At 44.2% G+C, this 17,421-nt stretch overlaps 2 protein-coding genes across 4 annotated transcripts; one reads left to right on the top strand and one right to left on the bottom strand.

The window, feature by feature from the left end:
- Positions 1 to 93: 93 nt before the first annotated feature.
- LOC134870995 (ataxin-2-like protein) lies at positions 94 to 10,195 on the top strand. Of its 3 annotated transcripts, none has more exons than XM_063893568.1 (23): positions 94 to 814; positions 1,910 to 1,949; positions 2,464 to 2,520; positions 2,990 to 3,061; positions 3,229 to 3,388; positions 3,699 to 3,820; positions 3,992 to 4,083; positions 4,212 to 4,460; positions 4,635 to 5,062; positions 5,149 to 5,235; positions 5,334 to 5,447; positions 5,626 to 5,706; positions 5,852 to 5,913; positions 6,250 to 6,554; positions 6,653 to 6,722; positions 7,066 to 7,200; positions 7,584 to 7,647; positions 7,783 to 7,955; positions 8,200 to 8,341; positions 8,455 to 8,564; positions 8,904 to 9,083; positions 9,213 to 9,381; positions 9,505 to 10,195. In XM_063893568.1, exons 1-23 carry the CDS (start codon positions 690 to 692, stop codon positions 9,552 to 9,554), a joined length of 3,087 nt encoding a protein of 1,028 aa, XP_063749638.1. In that variant the 5' UTR covers positions 94 to 689; the 3' UTR covers positions 9,555 to 10,195. The 3 variants fall into 3 exon arrangements, with proteins under 3 accessions (XP_063749638.1, XP_063749639.1, XP_063749637.1); XM_063893569.1 differs by having other exon boundaries at positions 7,783 to 7,958; positions 9,596 to 10,195; XM_063893567.1 differs by having other exon boundaries at positions 7,783 to 7,958.
- Positions 10,196 to 10,203: 8 nt separating this feature from the next.
- adprh (ADP-ribosylarginine hydrolase) lies at positions 10,204 to 16,044 on the bottom strand. Its single transcript, XM_063893566.1, has 8 exons — positions 15,701 to 16,044; positions 14,762 to 14,876; positions 14,557 to 14,665; positions 14,120 to 14,218; positions 13,927 to 14,032; positions 12,161 to 12,427; positions 11,451 to 11,665; positions 10,204 to 10,857 (listed from the first exon to the last, which is right to left on the bottom strand). The coding sequence occupies exons 1-8, from the start codon at positions 15,706 to 15,708 to the stop codon at positions 10,709 to 10,711; spliced, it is 1,068 nt and encodes a 355-aa protein (XP_063749636.1). The 5' UTR covers positions 15,709 to 16,044; the 3' UTR covers positions 10,204 to 10,708.
- Between the last annotated feature and the right edge of the window lie 1,377 nt (positions 16,045 to 17,421).

Genomic DNA, 17,421 nt, shown 5'->3' with positions numbered 1-17,421 from the left:
AGTTCACTGCACACATGACTCCACGTACGCGCGCTCACTACTAGGTCAAAAAGCGCACGCGCACGTCAACGCCCCCTCCCCCTTCCCAGCCGGTCAGCCGCGCGCGGATTGAGTCAAGTGAACCTACCGAGAGGTGGTGTTGACCGACCCGCAGCAGGTTTTCAGTAAGAAACCTGGAAAAATCTAACTTACTAGGGCAACTGACAGTAACACCAAGTGCTTATATTTTAACGGAAGGGATCAGCGGTGCCGGAGTCAAGGCGACGCCACCGAGAGAAGAAAGTAAATCCCGGAGGAAAGCGCCCGAAGTGAGCTGTAGGATCAAAGCTAATGCTAAGTTAGCAAGCTAGTGCTAAGTTAGCAAGCAAATGCTAAGTAATTACACGAAAACTCGTGTCTTTTCACTAGTCGCTTGCTGTGACATAACCGCCTTGGTTACAGATAAGATAGTCGGGGAGGTTTGTTAAGTTATATGTTTAATTTAATTTAAATTTTCCTTTAGATTTTAGGCCACAAGCGACTTCACTTAGCAAGAGTAGCTTGCCGGTATCCCTGAGGTTAAACACCGGCTCTTCTAGGGACAGGTGATACTGCTAAAGATAGTTCGCGTTAAAATCTACTTCACCTCCAAAGGTATCAGTGTTTATAAGTGAGCGTACACTTGGTGGTCTTAAGCCTTGTGCTTCGCAATGCTGAAACCACAGCAGCAACCCGGCTCAGGCGGGAGAAAAGCGTCCAACGGAACCTCGGGCCCCGCCGGTATGTCTGCTCCAGTCAGCGGAATCAACAGTGGCAGCAGGACACAGGCCGGGAGGTAAGCGGGTTGTGGGGGGTTTACTGTCAGGACAGTCCGAGGATTGTCCCTTGAGTTGGAGGCCTACCGGTTAAGGCGGTGTGTGCCGAGTGGGTGTGTCTCGGAAATAGAGTTTCTCTCCAGGCCAATCGGATTAGCTCATGTTAGATTGACAGGGACTGTAAACCAATCAGAATGACCAGATTAAATCGAAGACAAAAAGTGAGGTGGATCCAAGTTTGGTGAAAGCAGTGAGCAGCAAATCAGCAAGCAAGCTATTCAAAGTTTATATGGCCTGTCAGTGCCAGTAAAGAGACGTGGATGATGTCAAATGTAGCATTGACAACAAACATGCAGTTGTAGCCAATAAAGCATCTTGTATAAACACTGTACTTAACATCGATTTTATATAATGGCCAACACCATGTTATATGTGGACTAAAATGCGTTTTTTTACGATCCTTTCAAGCTTCTTTTCAGCCTCTGTTTTGCAAGCGTCTATGTGACTAGCAGTGAAAAAAATTCTTGTGTTTATTCTTCATGGTGGAAGTATTTACTCTCCTGATTGATCTAATCATATTACTGTATGAAAACGATTGCTTAAACCATGTTTTTTTAAAATCTTGAAGTGATTTTAAAGAATATAGGTGTCCTTTTTCCATACTTTCTTCAATGGAGATTCTGGGTGTAATCCATTTAAAGAGATCAGTTTAACGGCTACATCTACATTTATGAACATTAAAGATTATACTACACATTATTTCCTTGAAAAATGCCTCTATTCTGATGGTAGTTTTTTCTCAAAGCCCAATAGGTTGGAGGTGGCAGGACTACACCTAACACAAGAAAGGTTGAATACATTAATAAATAAAGGTTGAAGAAAGTACCGATTCCCAATAGGTGACTCTAGGCACCACGTTTGCATTGTAGAGGGAAGTGTTCAATGCAGTAGGAATGTTGATTTGGGAGCTTGTCAGACCTGTTAAGTAAGCTTGTCAACTTCCCCTTATCCAACTATTTGTTCCATTTGTGGAATGTGACACTGCTTTGACCGATTTTGAGGTTATACTAGTGTCTGAGCAGACAAACGTATTATAACTGTTTTATTTTTCACAGGAACCGGACTTCTGCAAAGCCAACGTTCCAGTCATCTCCGGTGAGTATTCTGATTCAGAAGAGTTTCATAAGATTGTACACAAATGTTAAAAACTAAAGGGCCATATTGAAACAATTCCTTATCTTTAAATCTCATTTCAGCGTCATCGTAACTTGTGTAATCACATGCATACTATAGATGAGAAATCTGCCTTTAAATGTTCCTGTTCAAGTGAGCACTGAGAGATTTTCTATAAAAATAAAATGTTGTGTGCATTGGACTACAATCCAAATGTATCTGACGACCAGGAATATACCTGTGACGACAGTTGTATAAAAAGGGTAACTGTGGCTTAAACCTCCAGTCCTTAGAGTGCGTCATGAGTGGTTTTCCTGTATAAAAAGAGAGTATTGATGTAGCACCTGCCCTTTTTAAATGGACAGCCCACATTTATGTACTGGTTAAGATGTCAAACTTTAGTCTTTTAAACATATCATAATCAGATTTCTTTAATGTCATGTATTTGTAATACTTTGCTTGATGGATACTTAAAAATTGTTTTCCTTGTCCGCAGGTGTTCGAGGGTGTGTACAACAACACTAGGATGCTTCATTTCCTCACAGCTGTAGTGGTAAGTCATTATGTTTTGTTATTGTCATTAGACCAGAGTAGATTTTTCCAGAAACCTAAGGATTTGCATTACCTACTTTGTCATGTACCATATTAGTAGGAGGTAAGATGACACCTACCTTCTCTAATGTTCCTTTTCTTTCAAGATCAGCCGTGTCTGTCCCAGACAATAAAGGGTTGAGTTAGTTTAATGTTCTGCATTTTGTCCCTAGGCTCTTCAAGTTGTCAGGACAATGGTCGTGCTTCTGCTTGTTATTACTAGACATCTGCATTTTCAGACCACAAAAACTCGTATACATTAAATAATACATGGACAGTACACAGAATATAGTTTTCAAAATATGGGTAGTCAATCCAAAAAAGCTGCTCCAGATTTGGAAGTATTACATTTCTAAATGTTAATTTGTTTGTTCCTTATTTTTCTGATTTGAATATGTTTTTAAAACCAAGTCTTTCTCCCTCCCTCTTAGGGTTCGACCTGTGACATAACAGTGAAAAACGGCAGTGTATTTGAAGGCGTGTTCAAGACTCTCAGCTCCCGGGTGAGAATCTCTATTGGAGAGCACCACTTTCAACTAAATAAAGCTCTGTAATCCTGCCAGCATAACAGTTAAATTTTCTGAATCAGTAGTGTGGCCTTTCCTTTAGTTTTTTAATGTCCCCCTCTGCAAGCTAACACTGACCTAAAATTTGGATGTTGGGTCCATAGTGTGAGTTGGCTGTGGACGCTGTACACAAGCGCACTGAGGAGGAGGAATCCTCATCGACTCTGCCACGGAGGGAGGACATCACTGACACCATGATCTTCAGCCCCTCAGACCTGGTGACCATGATCTGCAAAGACGTCGACCTCAACTTTGCCACAAGAGGTACGAACATGACAGACCTGCAATGCATTTGAAGATAGACCTATTGATTCTCCTGGAAAAGGTTTCTTTTGTTGTCAAAGTTAGACCTAGTTCACGCTAAGAGTGTCGTTGATTTATCGTGAATATATCTGTTAGATTGGACTGTATCTAAAAAGAGGAAGACAGAATAATTGATTTTCTGCTACACGGTCAAGCATCTTAATGTTGTATTTTCAGACTTATGGATTAGACTCAGATAGCAGGTTGTAGATGAAGTGTGTCAAATGAAAAAACCTGGAGAAATGTCTAATCTTTTTTTCTATGATTTTAGACACCTTCACAGACACAGCCATCAGCTCCACTCGTGTCAACGGAGAACACAAAGAGAAGGTTCTGCAGAGATGGGAGGGCGGAGACAGCAATGGAGAGGGTTTCGATCTGGAGAAAGATCCAGTGAGTCGCCCTGTCTCTTCAACGCTACAAAAATAATCATACAATAAATGCCCCTACTCAGAAATGTTATAATATTACGCATGTTCACTTTAACATACAGCCAGACATTTTTTTTTTACAACCCCAATCATTTCCCTGATTTCTTGTTTTAATTGATATTTGTCTTTACAGTCCAATGGCTGGGATGCCAACGAGATGTTCCGCTACAATGAAGTTAAATATGGAGTCACGTCAACATACGATTCCAGCCTTTCCATGTATACGTAGGTTGCCACTTCAATTCACCCATTCTAAATGAACAATACTTTGGGCTCACTTTGAATTCAGGAACAGTTTTAAGACTTTCTGTGCCCTCATTGTTTTTCTTTGTCGAACCTTTCTCCTGCTCCAGTGTGCCGCTAGAGAAGGGAAACACAGAGAACTTTCGGCAGAGGGAAGCCCGCGCTGCTCGCTTGGCCTGTGAGATCGAGTCGAGCCCGCAATATAGGCATCGTGTCGGCCTGGAAAATGACGAAGGCAAAAGCGAGGAGGACAAGTACAGTGCTGTGGTGCGAGACGGCAACGATCGCGAGAGGGGCCGCGAGAGCCCCCGTGATCGAGAGCGTGAAAAGGGCCGAGACAGCCCTGGAGCCAGCACCAGGTGAGGAGGGCCGCTGGTCTGTTGGGCATGTAGAAAAGTAGTGAAAATCGCATTGCATGTCTTATTTCTGCACAGATGCAGATAAAAAGATAAAGCTACACTAATATTGACATGTTTCTAGTCAGTTCCAACAATGTGATATTTCTTGTATCCTGACATATTTTCGTCTTACAGGGACGGCAAGTACATTCCTTTACCTCAGCGTCAGAGAGAGATGAACCGGGAGCGGGAGCGAGGAGAGCGAGGTTCCGGAGGGCCTCCACCCCACGCCCGTCTGAGCGGAGGATATCGCTCCAACCCTCCATCCTCCTCCTCTCCCAGACCCCCGCTGCCCTCTGCTGCCGGCCCCCAGTCTGGCATTTCCCCCTCGGAGAGAAACAGTCCTCTGTCGGGCCGAGGCGGGGCCTACGCCCCTCACCACCCCCAGGGAAGCCCGAGCTCTGGCCCAACACCCGCCTCTTCAGGAGGACCGGCATCCTCTCCAGCCTCTGCTTCCACTGCTCCCTCCCCCTCTAGCCCCCCCGCACCACACGGACACACAGTCCCTCATTCCCACTCACTCCCACACTCGCTGTCTGACGCTGGCAGGCCTGTTAATGGAGGTGAGTGTGTGAACAGCTCCTTTGCATGATATTAAGGCAGTCTGAATTTCAGACGGATTGAAAATATGTTATTTCCTGCCTTTCAGTGTCTAGCAGAACATCTCCTAAAGCCCAAAGACTTCCGCAGTCGAGCAGAACAGTCCGTTCTTCAAACTCACACTCTCAGTCCTCAAGTACGTTCTGTCAGCTGCTCTTACTGAACCCTCTATCATACAACTGATTCATTCTGTCTGAGATCTAACTGTCATTACTCCCTCTCCTATCCTTGCAGCTTCTCGCTCTCCTAAATCAGGTTCTTCCCAGGACACGCCTTATCTGGACACATCGTCTGTCTCCATGCCCCCACAGAAGACGTCTGGCCCCGCCCCTCTCTTCCCTGTCGATGGTACGGTCTGATTATTCGCCTCCTGTTTTTGTCTAAGAGTTAAATATCAAAGTCAAAACCATTTATCCATAATGACGTGAGCTTCATCAATGAGACCGTCATTTAGTGGCGACTGGTATCAAAGGTGGTATCTAATGAAGCACTCGGTGTTTAGTGACTATTTGTCTCGTCTTTATAGTGAATGAGATCCTTGGGAACGCTGCAAAGGAACGCTCTGCAGAGAGCCCGAGCTGCACCGAGGACAGCAAGAGTGGTAAAGGTGTGTGGATACAGTTAGAAATCAGTCTTTTTAAACGAAATAAATCAGCATAGTCAATCCACATGTTCTGTGTGTTTTTGACAACATGCCCCAAGTTTCCAAATCTTTCCATTTTCATTAACGTTTGTTCCCACTCCTCCACCAGTTCCCTCGGTCCAGCAGAGGTCACAGATTGAGGAGCTGCGGAGATTTGGCAAGGAATTCAGGGTAAGAGTTCAGTTGCCTCTCTTTGAAGCGTGAAATTAGAAAAGCTGTGACAAATCAAGAAGCTGCAACCTGAGCCAACACTGATGAACAAGGTTTCCCTTTTTGAAATCACTTTTAATCACTTGGTTGTGACCGTTAACGAGTTTCGCAAGACATCTGTGTGAACGCTTGCTGTACATTAGGGGATCTGGTTTTCTATAATGAGGTTTTTTTATTTACTATGTACTTTAAGCCTACATTATTTCTGTCACCCTGCTGGAAATTCTGACCGGTTTCTTATGCCTTGACATTTGATCACTTCTCAAATCAATCCTCATCTCCCGCTCTTCTCTTCAGCTCCAGCCGAGTGGAGGCAACTCCAGCTCTCCCAGCTCCCCAGCTACAGCGAACCCACCTTCCCTCGGCGAGGTCAGCCAGCCCGGCGCAGCCAAACCCTCATCAGACGCTTCATCAGAGCCCAAAGCTTCTGCTCCCAGTCCTTCCCAGCCTCAGCCTTCACCCTCCCCTGCTGCAGACGCTAAAGACTCCACATCTGCAACGGCCTCAGACAGGCATTCACCAGCCACCCCGCAGCCAGCCAGGACCCCGGGCAGCGAGGACGCCAGGCCTGAGTCTGCGGAGCGTCCAGAGGGCATGCCAGAGTGGGTTCTGAGAGATTCCACATTGTTTAACTGTTTGGTTTTAATTGCTGATGACTCTGTGTTTGTTAACTTGTTGATTGTTGTTTTATATCTTCTAGGCAAGTAAAGAAATCAACCTTAAACCCCAACGCTAAAGAGTTCAACCCTGTCAAAGCTCCGATGCCCATGGTAAGCCAGTGTGTTCTGCTAAATGTTTGAAATGTAAAAAAAATATGAACCAGACTACAGTAGAGTTTGATATAGAGAGCATTTCTGTTGACAGCAAAAGGTAATAGAGGGGAGTACATTTCTTCAGGCACTATGTACAAATGGATAAATGATACTTTGGTTTGTCATAAATACTTACTGCAGGATTTAATGTGTTATTTACCCATCGGCACCAAGTAGTTATTCCACTTATTGTGATATATGTAGGACACTTTATCCTAATGGATGATAATATGTGCTGAAATGCCTGTGATTTAGCTTAGCGACATTCTAATTTAATTTCCCTCTGGTTGTGTTATTACAGACAAAGCCCAACACGGCTCCCACTCCGCCTCGTCCAACTCCCCCCAGCCCCGTGGTCCTGCAGCACCCCGGGGGGCAAGGACCCCTCTACAACACCCCCTACCTCTCCTATGTGTCACAGATCCACCCTGTGCAGGTACGCAAGCAAATAATAAATAGCTTGTATTTGTTTTTCGGCCACATTTTCTTAGGCCTACATCTTTCTCAATTCATAATTTTCTCCATAAAGAGTTTTTAAAATGTATAAAATGCACATTATTTTACCAGATCAGTCGTATATTGCAACATCATGTTTCGACTGTTTATATGTTTTACTATTATAGAATACCCAAAACAAATCAGAAAACATTAACATTTGGGAAGCTGACGTGACGGGATAATGTGCCATTTTGCTTTAAAACAAAAAAAACAATGCGTTGATCAAAATTATATTGACTTTAGTCATGATTTGATGTTTAAATGTATCGCTAACAATGCAGAGTATTCTGAGTTAACCTCCGGATTATTTCTGTCTTTCAGCCCCCTCCGATGTACCAGTACACCATGTCTGCAGTCAGCCAGGGAAAATACCCCAGGACCAAAGGTAAAAGCAGCTTTTCCTCTCCAGAGCTCAAGTTTCAATTCATAATCTCCATTTCAGTTTTTGACAAATGAAGCCCTTCAGTTTTTTCCTCCCATGTTTCTGTGGTCTAAATAATTCCTTCCCTCCGCTCTGCAGTGGCTCAGCGCTCTGACCATGGTAACACCGCTCCGCCCATGATGCAAGCTGCAGCCTCAGCAGCCGGGGCCCCTCTGGTGGCGTCCCCATACCCTCAGCCATACCTGCAGTACAACCCTCAGCAGTACGGCCAGCAGCAGGTCCTCCAGGCCATGTCGCCGTACCCCGGACAGGTAGTACGTCTGACCTCTAATACCTTTCTCTAAATTCATCTTTTAGATGGTTAGCTGAATGTTTGTTGCTTGAGCCGTCAGTTATGTTACCCTGCTGCAACGTTAATCCTCCTTTTGGTTTTTCTTCCTAAAAATCGTAGCAGTTCCCTTTGTGTAAACGTCAACCTTTAGCAGAAAACGCTTCCATTAACAAACATTTGAAAAATGTATTCAACATGTTCTATTTGTTCCCCCCTCTCTTCAGCCGATGTACTCCATGCTGCAAGGAGGAGCCAGGATGATAGGGCAAGGCGGGGGTCCACACCCACAAGCCATGGGACCCCCAGGAGGCCCCCAGTTCTCTGCACAGGGAGAAGGGCCTCAGGGGCCACAGCAGGGCATTTATGGTGAGTAGACTCCAAACCTGCAGAGATTTATGAGTGAGTCAAAACATCTGAATATCTGAAACAACAATATAAAGCGTTTCTTTGACATGAGTCATCCTTTATTTTCTCTGTAGCTCAACAGTCCTTCGCCCACCACTCGGGTGCCGTTCATCAGCCCCAGCCCTCCAGCACCCCGACGGGAAACCAGCCCCCTCCCCAGCACGCTGCACCGAGCCCCGGGCAGGTGAGATACAGGACACCAAAATATACCGAAACACATTTGATTGAACAAAGTCTGGATCTCCCTCTGAGTTACTGAGGAAAAATCCTGGCCCATTTCAAAAGGCCAGACCATAATGCTAGACTATTAACATGTATTTAAATGTAGACTAAATAAAGTTCAGAAAAGGGCCAAAACACACTACTACTTCCTCTTGTTTGGAGAGGGGGTGCCTGTTTAGCCGGCCTTCATGTCCTCTGAAGGTCTTATGGGGGCCGCACCCTTCAGAGAGTCTGGCCCCCAGGACACGTCTTCTGTGATTTATTTTATCATCTTTTCTCACGTTTTGATTTCTCCTTTCAGAATGCCCAGGCCGGCCCACAGCCCCAGTCCTTGTACCACTCAGGTCCTCTGTCAGCACAGACCCCCCCCAACATGCCGCCCGGCCACACGTCTCCACAGGGCTCATACCCCATCCAGGGCTACAGCATCCACAGCCACCAGGGCATCCCACAGTCGTATCCTCTGGGGCAGTTAACGCAGGTATGGACCTTTCCCTGTTTCTGTTCCTTTTCATTTTTCACTGCAAATACGTTTTCATTTAGTCAGATATTGTAAATGTAGGCCAACCGGTTTAAAATCTGAATCCAAACATCTCTCCTGTCCCCCCAGGCCCACGTACAGGGAGCCATGTCGGGCCACCACACAGGGAACCACGGCCAGCCCCAGCTAGTGATGCTGCAGCCTCCTCCTCAGCAGGGCCCCGGCTCAGTGCAACAGCACCCGCAGCACGGCCCCCAGCAGGGAGCACACCAACACTTTTACATCGGACATCCACAAGGTGCGAGACCAAGTGCAAGGCTACATCCGTCCATCCACCCATTCATTCTCCATCCGTGCCTTGAAGTGTAGCATTTATGTGTTTTCTTTTTTGTTTTTGCTGTTTTCTGTTTACCTCCCACAGCAATGCAGGTTCAAACGCACGCTGCTCCCTTCCATCAGCCTGGAAACTAAACCCCATCTGCCCTCCTCCCCACCTCCTTAAATCTTCTTAGGAATGAACCCCAACATCCCCACTGCCTGCTGGATGTGAAGCCCAGACTGACTTATACATGACAAACTGAAAGGAAGTACAGAGGAGAGGCGAGGACACAGAGCCTCGGCACCTTATGCTCCTGCTGTAGCGCTCTTCATCAGTTCTAACCTCAGCGTCAGCCCCAGAGGAGGACCTTTTTATTTCTGATGATGAAGGTGCGTCCGGCCCCTGCTGCCATCCTGCTCTTCTCTCCAACTTCCTCCCATTTCAGAGACATGAGGCACCTTTTTGGGCGGACAAGTCGGAGAGGAGGAACCCCGGATGGAAACCGGCAGCAGACGCTTTCTCTTCCAGCAGTGTGTTTTTAGGCTTGTGAGATTTTGTACCATGACACACATGGAAACAGACTGTCGTGGAGCTCTTGTGAATACAGCATGAAAGGACGGATGTGAAGAAGAGGGGATTTTTAGCAAATCATTTTCCTTTTTTAACTATCCAGTAGTTAAAACCACCCCCCTATGCTTCTCCTCTCCTGTAGGAAAATATAATTAATAAAAAATGGACAAGACAAAAAAAACCTTAAAACAACAATGACCAAAAAATAAAGTTTTCAACTCAACTTCAAAGCCCTGTTTGTTTAGTTTATTGAAACATTACTTGTGTTTGCCAGTTACAGTTCTGCTCTGCAGGAAGCTACTCTGAGACAGACATTTATTTTTCATTAGACAATAACAAGAGCACATTTAATTCGCAGCTCGATAAGCCCCTGCCATTATGTCAGGCTGACAAAACGACATAATTGCCTCTTAGGGGATTCTTTGTATTCTCTTCTCTTTCTCATTATCCTGGATTTGTTCCACTCAGTGGTGTAATTCTGCATGTTAATTTAAAATGGTCACTAGGGGGACTCCTCTTTATGCACCTGCCTCATGAGGCACACTTTGGCAGATGAGACTCTTCTTTGGGTTAGTAAGGCACTCTGCTTCCCCTTCAGGCAGAATGACTCCACCCTGTTGCGACTCAGTGTCAGCGCTCTGGATCGGCCGAGTGCCATCGAGCGGTGTGTGTGTGTGGCCTTGTTTCCCCTCAGTGTGAGACATCAGGACACGCTCGGTGCAGCAGGCTCTGCTCCTCAGTGGGACAGGGCATAGAGTTGCTCGGCGCTGCGCTCCAGTCGGTCCCGGTACTCGAGGTTGGAGTAGTTGCCCTCTGGGACCCCCTGGGTGCCGTAGAGGAGACCCCAGCAGCAGGCAGCGATCACTGCCGTGCTGTCACTGTCGCCTTTGCAGGAAGGAAACCACAGAGTGTCACTTCATTAAGAATGATAGGAAGATACAGGACATCTCATTTTTGTTATACAAACCAGGTCAGTCTTGTACACTTTACCTTTTAAACAACATAATTCACTGACATTATTAATGGCATACTATTCTACAACACGGCTTTGACTTTCTTTTAATGACGAGACATTTTAGTCATTCTATATAACAACATTTTATTACATACTTCTGACTGTCATATTTTATTAAGGCCATGACTGAATTTCTTTTACTATACAGACTTTAATATGACTTTTATGTCACTTTGTTTTAACACTTTGTCAATTTTTCAATCGTTTTTTTTTTTTTTTACGCCATACTAAGATCTTGTGCAAAAAAAATGCAGAGATATGTTGAAATATTTAGTAAAGAGTAGCAATGCTGTGATTATCAAGCTGTATGTTTGGGTGAAAAAGAAGTATAGGTTCAAAGTTGAAAAATGTGAGGTTAAGGTTTACAATCAGAGATGTTTGACGCTTTGTTGAGATGTAAGTTATGGCATCACTCCTCTCAGCTTCTAACATCAATATGGCTGCCAAAAAATATTATTCCGACCTCCATGGAAGCCGGCTCTGCTCATCAGCTCCTCCCAGTCCGAGCCCGCTCCCAGCAGGGCGTCCAGTGCAATCATCGGAGCGTCGTGCCCGCTGCGCCCCGCCCAGCCTGACAGGCTGAAGCTCTTGTAGGCCTCGTCTCTCTCTGCTGGGCCGTAGGAAGTGGGCCAGATCACAGGCCCCACCCCACAAGAGATGCCCCTGGTATCCAGGTACCTGTGTACGGAGGTAAGAGATGCTCCTGACATCCACACTGTGCTCTAATGTAAGGAGTTTCTGAAGAGGCCCTACTATGCTTTGGGAGTGTTCCCTTTCCTGTACAGTGTTATAGAGGCTTTGTGCATGTAAATGGTTTCCCTCGCTAACCAATCAGAGCAGTCTGGGCTCTGATTTCATACAGAGGGTGAATGGAGGTGCTGCTAACAGGCAGTATGAGAAAAATAAAGGACCTTTTGAACATTAAAGTATGACAGGCATAAAATACCAAATGAACCTGAGAATGATAGGGCCCCTTTAAATCATAAATGTGAGCACTGTATATCGTCCTCAGGAGCCCTACCCTACAATAAAAGAACTGCTGAACTGAGCCTGACCAATAACATTTCAGTACAAATATCACGCCATCATCTATTAACCTCATGGCTTTAAAAGGTTAATGGAGAGTTGCTGATGTTGAATACAGCATGACAGCGTAAGCTCAGCAGCTCATACCACTGCCACTTGTCACAGAAGAAGTCCCAGTCCCTCTCCGTCTCCTCCACAGCGAAGCCCCGGCCCTGAACGAAGCACTTGGCTATTGGACAGGCTTCGTTGAGCAGGCCCAGACCCCACGTCGTGATTGGCCTGCGCTGCACGGCGTACGCAGTAAAAAGAGCCGACGCTACGGCCCCCAGGAAACCTGTCGGGTGAGGGTGGGTCATCCTGCCTGTCTCCACAGCAACGGCCACCAACGACAACAGTTGGTCCGCCTTTGGATACCTCGGGGAGACAAAGTATTTAAGTCCTTATCAGCATTTATTAAGCGGGATATGTAGCTGCAGGGTTCTGCTTAATGAGGTCCATCACAGCAGAGGAATGCGTTAACTGCATTTATATTCTGTGCGGATACTGTTTACACTAATTACTTTATTTCACGCTTTTAATGGACTCCACGTCTTGTTTTTTTTTACCCTGGAAATGTGTCAATTACTTATGTTCTGATCAGTGATCAAAGAATGTATACTTATTCCACTGTTGCATTTATTATGAATTACTTTCAGGAAAAGAGCAGCGGCGGCACGTCTTAAATGCCAATTTAAAAGTGAAATGTTATCTCGTTTTCCGGGTGACCAATCCAACTGGCTCCGTGGATATTCAATAATTCTACTTATTGTGCCTTATCATCCTAAGAGAAGATAGAGAGAAACTAACTCAACGTCTCTGGTCAAAACCTCTGATTCTAGATTACCCAACCTAAAGATTTTTCCTTTTTTCGGGGATCTGGGAAACTTAATCTACGGATATATTTCTCTACAGTTTACAGACTTAGCAATTTATTTAAAAAATCATCAGTAGATTAATAAAGAGAATTTATTATCGGCTTATTATTATTACTCTCCTCATTATGTCCTCAGACCAACCCATTAGATAGATGGTGTAGATCTTAAAATCCAGAATGAGGACATGTATTCACACATACTTCAGAGTTATTTTAGTCTCTGACCTTAACTCTGAAAGTCACGTCCGTAACCTCAGTAGGGCAACTCTTTCTCACTTGAAAAACATATCAAGATTATTTATATATCAAGCTGATTCTTATATCTCACTCATGTCATCAGCTAGGACTACAGTAAAGCTCTCGTCCCTCTCGCTGCTGATAATAAATCACCATTATTGACAGAAAACTGTAGAGTCTGTCTGAGTGGTGAGCCTGGCTTCTTTCATGTCTTTGGTTGAATAAGGGTTTCATCTATTTTATGATTCATATTTCATTTGGGGATTTAGGAAATGATAGTAACAAGTATGGACATGTTACATGAACCACAAAACACTAACACTGCAATATACAATTATTGAATAAAGGATCCATAGCTGTTTAAGAAAGGAAATGAAAATATAGAAAACCGACTTCCCCCATGAATATTAATGAAAAGCACATTGATTTTACTGGGGAATAAACGGGCTGTATAACTAAGTGGTCAGTTGAGATTACAGCAGGAACACAAAACAAAATTTCATAAAACAAATGAAACCTAGTCCTAAAATAACAGAGAGGGGCCTTTATTTGCAGGAACCGATGCCATTAAGAGATATAAATTAATAATGAAGTGGCACTCAAATGGAAATCAATTTGAGGCATGAGTTTTATTTTCTCTACTTTTCCCTTGGTAAGTCATTAGGATGCTCGGGAAAGCAACTCAGCAGAGTAATTGAAAATTAGAAAATAATATCCGAACCGTGCATACTGAGTTATTATGTTGTTAGGACAAGCGTCTTACCTGAGGCCAATACACATGGACCTCATGGCGGCTCCACAGCCCGTCCCCTCTGGATTATAGTTCACTCTGTAGCCCCCCTCCTCCCCGGGCTTCAGCTGGGAGACTCCTAAAAGAGCAGAGAAGAAGTCAGATCTCTGCCATCACTTCAAATAAATGTAATCTGATTTAAAAACGGTCAACAACACTGTCTCACCCAGGATGCTTGAAGGCCCCGGTTTCCTCCCCTCCATGTCCTTCATCCCCTCCACATATCGAGCAGCCACATCATGCATCAGGTCCTCCCCCGCCTTCCCTATGAGGGAGACGAGCGTTAACTTCTGCAGACTCTGTCCTTATAAACTTTTTTAAAGATGTTAACACGGCTGGCTGCTTGCCATATTGCAGAAAAAGGTCAAGTAGAAATGTCTACCGTTTCCTTCCACTTGTGCAGAGCCGTAATAGAGCAGCAAATCAAGGCAAGACTGGAAATTAGATTTAACCTTTAGTCATGAGGAGGGGGTGTGGTGTGATTTCCAATGGGGCCTCCACAGAATGCTTTAAACTATCAGATCGATCCAATAAACTCCTTGTTGGAAACAAAATGAGAAAAGGACAGACAGAAACCGTAGAGATAGTATTATTTGGTCTCACCAGTTGCCAGTCCCTCCGCTGTTGCTAGATGTAGGACTGTGTCGTCGCTCACCGGCCAATCAGGGAGCTCGGCCTTGATGTTCTTCAGACCTCCGAGCTCCTTCAGCTCCTGCAAGAAAGGAACACAATAGAGGGTTCTTATACCTTTAGCAGTGGTTGAGCAGCATCTTCTCAGCCTTTCTTTTTATGTTCTTCCTGGAGTCACCTGATGGATAGCTGGTCCTGACTCATTGTACTCCCACAGCTGGTTCCTGTATCCCAGAGCATCACCAACACCACTCAGCAGCATGGCTGCCTTATAGTGCTCCACTGTAGCAGATCTATGGGGACAAGAGACTCAATGAACACTCTGTTGACTGTATGCCCCGTTGTAATTACTGACTGAGCCATAGGAAAACATAGGATGTTGAGGCAACTCAAGGGGAAATTGTTCAGATTTTTCGACACACTGTCGTATTTCTTTTTATATTTTTGACTACACTGTGTTTTCTTTATCAGATATTTTCGACATATGATACTGTGAGGTTTTTTCTCAAATACTATACAACGGTGTTTCTTTTATATATTTTTGTGTTTTGACATACTAAAGGTTGATTTATGATGGGATGTCTTCAATCTACTGCAGTCTTTGCATTGCGTTTTTCCTTTATATTTTTAGTATAGGCTACTATAACTTTTAATTTGATACTATACTTTACTTTCTTCATATCTTTGACATAGAATACTACTGATATTCATAATTTGGACATACTACATTATGACGTTTTCAGATTTTCAACATACTATGACCTTTTTTTATTATTTTCATTAACAGAGAGCAACCTTCACCGAGCAATGGCGAAATCATGACATGCAAAAGGTGTAGTCTAAACATCCCTAACACTGGCTGGTGTCTATTTGGTATGCAGCAGCGTTGTCTATAAGCATGCATTTTAAACGCATTTTTGTAAAGATATACACGGTTTTGCAAGGATCATCACGTAAGAGCGTTGGGTATAATTTAACCCCTGTTATAACCGCACATTCAAACATAGACATAGGTTTAAACAACACATCCTGAACGTTAAGTTATACTGTGGCTTGATATGAGAGTAATTCATTAAAACGATGCACTTGCTGCAGGAAACCCCTCCTCCAGTCTCACCGCTTCATTGCAGCGCGTCGATCTGGGATATCAAGCTTCACCAGGCGGGCACACACAGCACTCGACACCGGGGCTGAGCCTGGAACTCTGCACACACGCTGCTCACTCTCTCCTTGTCCTTGTGTCGCAAATATTACTCAGTCCCAGCTCGGAAAGGCCTCTGGCAAACTACCGACGTTTATTCACTAGAGTTCTTGCACGTTAGTTTCCAAACCCTGTTCAAAAGGTTGGACTCGCAGAAAACGTCAAGGCTAAAAAAAGGCGCAGCTGCAAAGCTATTTTAAAGGGCTGCTTTCCAGCTGGCAAGATGGTGACATAAAACAAATGGCCATCGTCTTTTCTAACAGCAGGAGTAACATTTACTCGTTTGCACAGCTTCACCTCATGGATTTATATTCGTTTTAGCTTATGTAGCAAGCTGCATAAATGTAAACAAATCCAGAAAACTCGACTTTGTCATTGTTTTGTGTCCGAAAAGTGACTTTTTATTAAACCAATTATCATGCCTGTCCACATGTACTTTGAAATCAAGGAATTTTGAAATCAGAGTTTGCATGTTAGTGCCATATATTGTGGTGGAGTTATCTCAAAAGCTTTTATATCATGTGACTAAATGACTCCAAATCACTATAGGTTACTGGACAAGTAGGACACATCTCAAAGTACAAAAATGTACTAATATTAAGTATTGAAGTATTATCAGCCAAATGAAAATACTCGCTAGGAAAGATGGATCTTTTCATTGCATGATATTATTATCTGTAATAGTTTGTCCTTTTATTAATCAAAGAGCATTTTAGTATTATAGTTGGTCAATGTGGACCATATTTAGATACTTGAAATACTGTGTAGATTAGTAGTACAGTACTGCATTATACCATATCAGCATTATCATGTTTTTTTGGGGACAAAGTCTTTGTGAATGGAGTCAAAAGTACAATATTTGCCTGAAATGCAGTGGAGTAGGCCAAGTACAGTAACTTTCCACCTCTGTTAATGTGTACTTTGGATGTGTTCAGTGCATTAACAACTTAAGAGATCAAACAAAAGATATTGATTGGTTTTATTAAATCGACAGTGACCGATCACATCCAAAAAACTACATGTCAGCCTCTGACAGCAAAACAGGTTGTTCCCAGTACACAGCATCTGCTTTTTATTCCCTTGGCAACCATAATTGATCTTTGCATGTTTGACACACTTAAGTTATCACATCTGGGTTGATGTTTGTGCAGCGGGGTGGCGATGTGAGAATAAAGAGACCCTCAACCCACAAGAGGATTGTCTCCAAGCTGCAGTCTGTGTCAGAAAGCATCCATCCTGCAAACACGTCCTTGAATGAGACACAGCATCAGTTATTGACCTGAGAAAAATACAGAGAAATCACTTCCAATAAAGCATTATTGGAGCCTTTCCCTCCACAGGGTGGCATGGTTTCACTACAACACACTAACAGCGGCCTGGAAAACACACTTGGTGATTGACACAGGCAGCTGGTGGATCCCGATGCCAGACAGAGATTCCCCACGGCTGATGCACACGGTCAGTCTTCGCTACCAGACGATTATCATAAAAGAGGACGTGAAGATTGTTGGGGGGGATCCGAGGTTTCAGCAGAGAGGCCGCCTGGAGGCTATTTGTCACATGAGTTGTCAGGGGCCATAAAGTAGAGATAGATAAAGGCACAATGAGAAATAAGAACAAATGGTCCGTGTGAGGAC

The sequence above is a fragment of the Eleginops maclovinus genome, chromosome 10 (assembly GCF_036324505.1).
Source record: "Eleginops maclovinus isolate JMC-PN-2008 ecotype Puerto Natales chromosome 10, JC_Emac_rtc_rv5, whole genome shotgun sequence".
Lineage (NCBI taxonomy): Eukaryota > Metazoa > Chordata > Actinopteri > Perciformes > Eleginopidae > Eleginops > Eleginops maclovinus.
The sequence above is the reverse complement of the archived record's forward strand: the minus strand, read 5'-3'. Positions and strand labels throughout refer to the sequence as shown.